Below are 9616 nucleotides of genomic sequence, written 5' to 3'. Positions count from 1 at the left end.
TTGTCTACAGACTGTGGCAGCCTGTGTATTTTACTTAGACCTGCATGTGAGTTCAAAGCCACTTGAGTGAGAGGCCATTTTAAGTGGAAACATGAAAGCGCCTCTCAACACGCCAGATCAGAGACGAGGAGAAAGCCTCAAGTAAACATAGAACATGCATTCTTGTCATAAACAGATGCAACAAGGAGTTAAAACTACAGCAAGCCATGTACATCACAACAAACCACAGTCAATAGGTTGTTTCAACATTTCACACGGGCAGCAGGTCCAGGTTCTGGAGGATCTCCGAACAGGTCATAGCTCATGCTTCAAAACATCGTGTACGATGACTGAATGATAAGGCAACGCCAGGCAACAAGTGGTTTGTGCACATCGCTACCCTTAAATATTTATTTGATCCTGTCAAAGTCAGCACCGAACAATAGGAATATTGACAGTGTAGGGATGAAAATGAGCTCGTTTGTTTGAGTGTTTTAGCACCATGGACTCCCGTGCGGGTTGTTGCTTTGTGAAAGTCTAGTATTGTATTTCTTTCCGCTGCGAAAGCGTGCTTCCTTCGCCGGGGCAGAGTCGACCGACGCTGACCTCCATTTCCTTTGTTGAGGTCTGAACTAGCGCTGCCACGAGCCCCCGGGCCCTGCCTCCAGACTCCGGCCTCCCTGCGTGGACATGCGAAGCGGTCCAGGTCACCGCCACCTCTGTCGACGTTTCCTGCGAGAGTCTGTGGATCGGACCGCACCTTTGGATATCTAGGGAGAATTTTGCAATTAAACACTTTTGGCTCAGTGACAACAATGGTGCTTGAATGGCTAGACCATAAAGGGATAGTCCACTCAAAAATCACTCCAATAAACATTGCCTGTTTTTTCATCATTGAAACACAGAAGATATTTGGAGACATGTCTTACATTGAAAGTCAATGGGGTCCAATGTTGTTTGGAACCCAGTGTTCTTTAAATATCTTCTAAAGAAACAAGATATACAAGAATTTTAATTTTTGGAGAACAGTTCATTTGATTGAACCACATCTCAAATAGATGTTTAAAGGAAAATAGCCACTCACGGATTTAGACAAAACATCAGGACAAAAAGCATCCCAGACTGGACATGTTGGTCCATTCTCATCATTTTGGGATACTTTTTAGCTGGTCTGTTTTTAGATATGGATCGATTCACTCCAATTAAAGCCTATAGTATATATTCGTGTTTAATTGTCCACTAAACATTTACATTTTGATTCGAACCTCTACGTAAGTTGTATGGCTAGAGGTGATCAGATCACTAAGCATTAACAGTTTAGTGACGCATACATTAGCAAACACCATTAGTGACTGACATGGAATTGAACTAGAAAAACTTGGCCTTGACTGGCTAAGCATTAAAATTATGACTGCCAAGATGAATATTTTGTCTCTTTGCTCTTGCAGCTTTGGTCATAAGGGTGGAGTTTGAAATAATTTGATTAAGTACATCTATCACCGCGTTTTTGGACAAACACATATTATAAACACTTACAGCATGGAAACTGCAGCAGTCCTGTTAAAAGTCAAGAGTTTTCCCACTAAGGAAATAAATGTCACTTTTGAAACAATTACTGTTTCCAACTATACCAAAGATAAGACTTTTAATTATTGATGATCCCAACTCACTATTCTGACTGGATTTATTGGTCATGTTCATTTTATCGTATTCCTGCTACTGCTTTATATCATACCTTCCATGTGCATTGAAGTCACTTTAATAGACGCCTTCTCTTAGCATATTGCTTTATTTTATCTCAAAGCACAGTTTACTATACTAAGTGTCATTGCCAGTAAGCTCCAACCAGAGAGACCCCATAAAAATTTGTCCTAGGACCTGGTAATTTTAGCATCGACCCTATTGTTAAATATTAAGCATAAGGCAACCTTGTTTTATAATTTTAATATCTTGTTATTGTAAGCTTATATTTATTGTTTTGCCCCAGTGTTAACTAGTACTCTTTATATGTGTCATACTTCCCTTGATCTGATACCCGCAGGGCTTGTATTCCCATAATTCCTCTGTCATTGGCACAAAGCTGGCCCTGCCCTATTAAATTTCTCTAGCCAAGGAAATGTCAACGCAAATTCGGCAGTGCCTCTCAGGCTGCAGTCTGACATCAGCTTACTTTAGTTCTTCAAAGAGTACGGATTTCATCCAAGATGACGGTTGACTTGTATGGGGCAAGAGCGACTCTTGAGCTAAATTTGCACATATGAGGGGAAAAAAAGAACAAATTTAGTTCCACAGTTTGATTAAATTTCACATGTGGGACCTCCCTGAAAATCCTCCACATTGATAGAAAATGATACGGTGCCATTTTACTGGGACAATGAGCGTCTTTTACCTTGCGTGTCTTAAAGGTTAACATTTGAAAACCTGTTATGAAAATACGCTGCAAAATGGAGCTTTGCACACAGGTTTATTTTCTTAAGACAGCAGTGCTGGTGCCTGTAGGGCCAATTGACCTGTGCTGCTCTGGCTGTGCACTACTGACTCTTTGAACTTGTAGTGTTGTTCAGACAGTCCTGCTCCAGGGGCTGGTAAGGAAGTGAGGGAGCTCTGGGGGAAATTGGCCTTTGCCCGAGGGGACCGGGTCTCCAGCCCCTGAGGTCCGTGACACTACACAGCCACAATCTGGTTTTGAAACACACACCATACCCCTGGATTAAGACAGCAGGCCAGGTGAATGAATGAAAGCACCTTTATCAAGCTGTAAGGGTGAATACGTGATCATATGAACAGTTCTCACAGCCACAACACCATTACAGAAAACACAGAAAGAGTATAGTACCTGGACTACGTGCATCTCCAAATTCAGAATCATATTTCATCTCTAGATGCAATACAAGCTTGTGCGATCTGTGGCAGACTCATCGGTCAGTTTATAAACTAACAGATTTTGAGTAGTAGGCATTACATTAGAATAACCATTATATATATATATATATATATATTATTTTCTAGCATTTTAATTGCAATTAAAACATGATTGCTTAATTATTTTAATAATTTTTTTAATAATTTTAAATTATCCTGTGAGCTACAGACCTGTACTAATAGGACAAATTTACAGCTCAAATAATGTCTGTGGTCACTGACAGAATACATTGAAATTATTGAACCCAGAACATTCTTAAATCAAAAAAAATATAAAGTACACAAAAAGAAAACTGAAGTTTGGTTTACATTACCACATCTTTTTAATTCGATGACATGTTTTGAATGAGCACAATTTATTAACATTTCTACACAATACATAAGGATTACAGTGCAACCACTGGCACACTGTCTCTCGTCTGGTCAGAAGCACACAGATGGTGAACATGATGTTAATGGGACAGCGACTGCCCCTTTTTACCAGTTCCAGAAGAACATACGGCTGCCGTGCTTGGATGGCTGTAGCTCAGCCTCGATTGGAGGATTGGGCTCAGGTCTTGGTCTTGAAAGGTAGGGGTTTTCAGGCAAGGGCCGAGAGGTTGCCACCTTGGTCACCTGTTGGAAAGGTCAAACGTTTAATGTACAGGATATGGACCAGGAGACTAAACACATCAAAACCGCTTCTAATATAAACTGGTTAATTTTAAAATAACAAAGGAATGGATATATTGACCCACTTTGGACAGGTCTCCCAGCTCTGGCCTCTCCCAGCCCAGCTTCTCCAGCACACAGTTATCAAACTCCTTCTGCTGTTTACGGCAGTGGCGCAGCTCAGCCAGGTTAGAGTAATCCAGACAGGTCCAGTACTCTGTGAACGACTCGGCGCAGTTCCCCTTTATCTGCCTAGGGTCAAGCAATATGTGATTAAAAATAAATCAATAAAAAACGTAACAACATGCTATTATGAATCATGGCATACCTGAAAAGCAAAAGTAAAAACACATACCTGATATCCACATGACACACAATGCACCTTTTTTTTTTTTTTGGTTGTTCTTGTTGCATTTGTTGTAAAATATCATGAAAAAATTATTCCTGCTTTTATAAATGCTTTTTGTAAATGTTTTGTATTTGACCCTCAAATTGTGTTGTGGTTTCATTTTCCCAAATTTGGATTTTTCAAAGGCTGGGCATTTCTAACCTGTGAATACCAAAGTAGATTGGAATATGTTCAGCATAGCACAAGGGTCATATAAATAAAGAGCGGGACTTTTGGTTTAGTGACCTTTTAGGAATGGATGGTGCTACCCAGCTCAATGCTGCAAAACAGTTACTGGCAAAATGCAGCATTGCTCATGGCTTCATGTGTCACTCCTAGTTATTTGGTAGGTCAGTACAGATTTTGTTTTACTGAAAAAACAGGTGTCCGATGTTTATTTAGATTCTGATTCTAGTGCATGGAATATGTTAACGTTGTTTATAAAACATCTCATCCACATTATCAAATTTTGTTTTTTTATAAGCTTATCCTTCCATGAACGACAGAAAATGGTCACAGTGCAGATGCATGACAATATGAAAACATAAGCCTCCATTAATTCACCTGTTTGCTTAACTTAGCTAGTGGTGAGAAAAACATCTTAAATAAAAACAAAAGTGTGCAGATTGTTTCACAAATTGAATGTGCTCATAGTTAACACATATATCTTAAAGATTTTGAAGAGAAATGTCAGGACGAACAGATCAAAGTGTTGAGTACCTGAAGAAGTTGAGTGCACATTCATTGACTTTCATCCCTTCATTCAGACACTTTCTGGGGTCCTTCTCCTCCCAGCGGCACAGCATGAACTCTTTGTTGGCCTTGTCACATTGAGAGCCATAGTGATGAGCAGACGCCTTCAGTACGGCTGAAGACACATTAACCTGCACACCAAACAGAAAAGTCCTGAGATCACGTATAATGCAGGATAAAATTATTCATCTTTAAGTTAAAACATTATTTTAATTTAATGCACAACATTAAAGAGAATTGACTATTAAAGCAACATGTCTATTGCTATTGCATTAAATATTAATCTCCAATATAATATGGATCATATGGCATGGCTTTTCACCCAATAACATACTGCATATAAAAGTCTTCTATATGACAAAAGCTGTTAATGTTAATTTGTAACCCTTAATAAAACACACACACACAGAGAGAGAGAGAGAGAGAGAGAGAGAGAGAGAGAGAGAGAGAGAGAGACACAGAGAGACACAGAGAGACACAGAGAGAGAGATTCTGACGTTGCCACAAAATATGAAACCAACCAGTTGCAATTAGCAAGCTGCTAAAAACAACACTAACGTAACTTAGTCAACATATCAGTTTCCAGTTCATTTAAATCCGTGCTTTCTTTCTTATCTCAACTAATACTAGCTGAACATATTTAAATGAACGTCGCAGCAGCTTCAGGCTAACAGCTGGTTGTGTTTCCATTCTTTCAGACGTAACGTTACCTCTTCGACGTTCAGTTCCTTCAACGTCGGAACCTCTACCACGCCGGGCATGGTGGCAACTTTTAGTCCACCAAAGCTAACCAAAATGAGTTTGACAGTTCACAACACAACTCAAGGTCCTCGTCTGCCGCAGGACGAGGCCGCACGGAGAAGGTCAGTCAACTGCGCATGCGCGAAAAATCACGGGCGCCTTTCGATGACGTCAGTAGCGGGGAAACTGAGACGCTGTAGCGCCATCTTGGCTCCAAACAAAACGCAAAGTTATGGCTCTACCTTTCTCCCAAAACTTTTCAAAACATTTGCCTGGCTCTGAGATGATTATTTATCATTTATTCTATCGCTTATTCATGCATGACCATGGCATCCGTCCCAGAGGAGTGTTACCATTAAATATGTAACGTCTCGGCTGTGTTTCTATGGAAACAGTATTACGCTCTTGCTCTTGTTGATCAACATGGAGTTTATGGGAAGCAGTTATGATGGAGATTACAATAATGGCAGGTAAATCAACTTTTAATGATGGCTGATGACATTTATATAACCTATGATTTGAATCTAAGTTTATGTGTGTGCCATACACTTGTTACATGTAATATTTTAAACGATGTTTCCCGTTTTTAATCATACCTTAATGAGCAAAGCTAAAGACCGAAAGGATTCTTGCAATATTACTTGTTCAAATGTTATTTCAATTGCTATATTGTTCCAAATTACACTGTTGTATATGTTCTCTTTTCCTTGCTTTGGCAATGCAAAATGTGCTTGTGTCATGCCAATAAAGAAATGAATTGAAAGGTCTTCACAAATACATTTATATGTTACATATACATACATATAGATAAATTACATTCATAAAACAAAGTGAATAATAAATACATAACTTTAAATTTAATAAGTGCTAGACCAAATTAAGGGCACTATGATTCTTTCTGGCATCTGGTAAATTAAATATATAATTTTTTATGTATACATTTTAAGTTAAACTATTTCATATTATTTAATGGCTTAAGGTTATTGAATTATTTATTTTATATGTGAATTCCTGAATATTTGAATAATTTTAATGTCTATCTAATCAAGGGACATGCCATATTTTAAATATGACTCGTTATTTTTCAAGTAACAAAAACAATAATGTATAATATAACAATACTTGTCACAGTCAGTCAGTAATTTTAAGAAAAGGGAAGAAGTGAATTAAACGGTCTAATTTCCTCTCTTCACATGTTGTTTTTCAAAGGATGGAGGGGTCGGGTGAATACACACTTCCCACTCACACCAGATATGTCGGAGAGATGAAAGATGGCACGTTCCATGGAAAAGGAGTGCTGCATTTCCCCAATGGAAGCAAATATGAGGGAACTTGGGAGAAAGGAATTTCCAAAGAGGTTTTCCGCCTCCTAATGTTAATAATAATGATCATGTTAATAACTCAACATATTTAATATTTAACAAGCAAAGCGTCGAAAATACATTTTAAAATATTAACAATAAAAATATATATACTGATCAAAATCAGAAGACAATTGTAATTTGTAACACTTTCTGGTTGGAAACATTTAATGGGTCATGTTGATAGTTAATGTAATGAACTACACATGTGGTTACTTTGCTATTGAGCGCATTTGAATAGATGACACTTGATTGGATATTTTGTATTTAATGCAATGACATTTTAAATGTGCATTAAGTAAATGCTTGGACTAAGTGTTTTTGTTACACATAGGGGAAAGTACACATTTTCTGATGGCCTGGAGTATAAAGAGATGGACTGGGATTACTGTGATGGCAAAGACAGGCGTTTCTACTCTGAGAGGTGTAATGGCCTCAAACCAGCAGGTATGGTCGAAATGATTGTGTGCGATCATTTACAGCTAAGCACCACGATTCTCTAAATTTTATGAAAGAAAATAAGTCTCAGCGTATCTTTGAATAGGAGAATCCCAGTTAACTGATGGGGACCCCCCGCGGACCATCCCTGAAGGTTGCTATGACAGTGGCGATGGCTTTTATGATCCCAACACTAGAGTCGTCAAAGACTATGATGGCCAGTTTTCTCAGGAACGCAGGTAAGAGAATGCGTCATGCCAATGCCAGAGCAAGTTTTAGTCTGTGAGTGAAGTGAGTGTGTGTGTGTGTGTTTAGCAAAGTCATTCACAATTTCCTACACAATGTTCCATGAAATCCAGTATATTTCTTAGTTCAATCCTTTTCGGGTCTGAAGTACCTTTTAGCAAACATTTGCCTTTGGTCCTTCCACCTGGAACACATAAGACCACAAGCATTAAAGGGGCATAAATGGATAGCTAAATGCATGTAGATATGTAAGGGCTAAAGAGTGAGCAGTGAGATTGTAAGATAACTCATCTGTAGGCTTTTCTCTCGGGCAGACATGCCTCTGTGCTGTAGTCATTTGAATTGTTTTCAAGGAAAATGTAAAACACATTTCCCAGTGCCCGACGTGGGATCTCTGATTTGAGGTGAATTCATTATGTCAGACTTATAGATAGGAGCAAGAACCTTATCAGCACAAGACCAAGACATGTTATTGATTAGAAAACATTTGAATTGATAATTCCTTTGTCGCCTAAATTAGTTTATTGAATGTATCTACATGTTCGTATATACTATAGTATTGTGTATACTATATTTGGGATACAGAGCAACTGACACGTGTGTTGTGTGCTGTATATATATATATATATTATAATATATATATATATTATATATATATATATATATATATATATATATATCACTATTTATTCATCTAAATTAATATTTAAATAAATAAATAAATAATTACTCAACTGTTCAGCCGTTTGGGGTCCGTAGGATTTTTTTTCAAAGAAATGAATACTTTTATTTAGCAAAAATGTATTAAATTAAACAAAAGGGACAGTGTGACATTTATTATGTAACACATATTTTTTTAAATAAATCTTTTCAACTTTCTATTTATCAAAGAAATCTGAAAATGCTATTTGAGCAGGATTTTGAATGATTTCTGAAGAATCATGTTACAAGACTGGGGTAATAATGCTGAAAATTCAGCTTTATGTCACAGGAATAAATTACATATTAAAATAATACAGTCTTTTCGAGCTGTAATAATATTTCCCAATATTACAGATTTTCCTGTATTTTTGATCAAATAAAAGTTTTTTCAAAACAATTAAAAAACATTTTACCAGCCCCAAATGTTTGAACAGTACTGAAGAGTCTATCATTTATTTTTGCAGCTTGAGTAAAGGTGCACGATATATTATAATTAGTTTATTGTGAAAATAAAATTACCATCATAACCAAGTTGTGGAATTACATTCTATAAATGTAACCTATAATGCGTTAATATATATTGTCTTCGTGCCGTTTCTTTTGGAATATGCACATAAAACATAACCAGTCATTAACATAAAATTAACACTAGTGTGTCATGTTCCTCTGTGAAGATTATTTTATCAGTTTAAGTCACGTTGGCTAGTTTTACTTTTAGATTTATCTGCATTTATTTTCAATATGACATATTGCATTGAGTATAAAAACGTGATAATGTATTCCATCTGCATTTTTTTAAGTCACTGTTCTATGTATGCATGTGTCAGACTTAGATCTTTTGCTGCTGTGCTGTTTTTTATATACACGTATCTGTATATGGAAGTTTGCTTGGGAATAATTTGGCAGTTTGCTGTATTTTCCAGTATTGTGAGATGCATAATTTGGTAAACACTGTCTAAAGCAACTACATGCAACACGATCTGCAGCCCCAGCTTTCGTCACAGTCTGATTGTGAGCTTGCATGACTATTTCATACATCTACAGTTACTATAACATTGGAAGACAGACACATCCTGAACAGATGTCAGAAGAGTTCTGTATCGAAATGCATACCGATTTTTCTTCTGTGTAGCAGGGCTCATGACAGAGTAAATTGGAAGCTGTTTACTGATATTGTTAAGAAACACAATCTGTGTGTGGTAAAGGAATAGTAGCAGCATGGTGATGCTAATAAAATTTGTCTTTCTTTCTTCTTATGTGTCGCCATCAGGCCCACAGATTTTTTTAGCGGGAAACCACTGCAGATTTCCTTAGAATTTGAAAATCCATTGACATCTCCAGCCCGTGAGTGTTTGTGGCCAGTCTGTATCTGTTAGCTTTGAGACCAACTATATTGGTAGATATTGATATTCCTTATGAGCTTAGCACAGTCTCA

At 37.3% G+C, this 9616-nt stretch overlaps 2 protein-coding genes across 2 annotated transcripts in view; one reads left to right on the top strand and one right to left on the bottom strand.

Moving 5' to 3' along the window:
• Positions 1–3200: 3200 nt before the first annotated feature.
• Positions 3201–5557, bottom strand: ndufa8 (NADH:ubiquinone oxidoreductase subunit A8). Its single transcript, XM_026273419.1, has 4 exons — positions 5404–5557; positions 4661–4824; positions 3639–3804; positions 3201–3516 (listed from the first exon to the last, which is right to left on the bottom strand). The coding sequence occupies exons 1-4, from the start codon at positions 5452–5454 to the stop codon at positions 3379–3381; spliced, it is 519 nt and encodes a 172-aa protein (XP_026129204.1). The 5' UTR covers positions 5455–5557; the 3' UTR covers positions 3201–3378.
• Positions 5558–5638: 81 nt separating this feature from the next.
• Positions 5639–9616, top strand: part of LOC113109447 (MORN repeat-containing protein 5-like) — an 8295-nt gene continuing 4317 nt past the window's right edge. The window contains exons 1-4 of the mRNA XM_026273014.1: positions 5639–5904; positions 6644–6791; positions 7131–7242; positions 7340–7472. Coding sequence (XP_026128799.1) covers positions 5858–5904; positions 6644–6791; positions 7131–7242; positions 7340–7472 — 440 coding nt within the window. The 5' untranslated portion in view covers positions 5639–5857. The remainder of the gene's footprint in view (positions 5905–6643; positions 6792–7130; positions 7243–7339; positions 7473–9616) is intronic.

The sequence above is a fragment of the Carassius auratus genome, chromosome 10, assembly GCF_003368295.1.
Source record: "Carassius auratus strain Wakin chromosome 10, ASM336829v1, whole genome shotgun sequence".
Classification (NCBI taxonomy): domain Eukaryota; kingdom Metazoa; phylum Chordata; class Actinopteri; order Cypriniformes; family Cyprinidae; genus Carassius; species Carassius auratus.
This window is presented reverse-complemented; position numbering and strand designations above follow the sequence as displayed.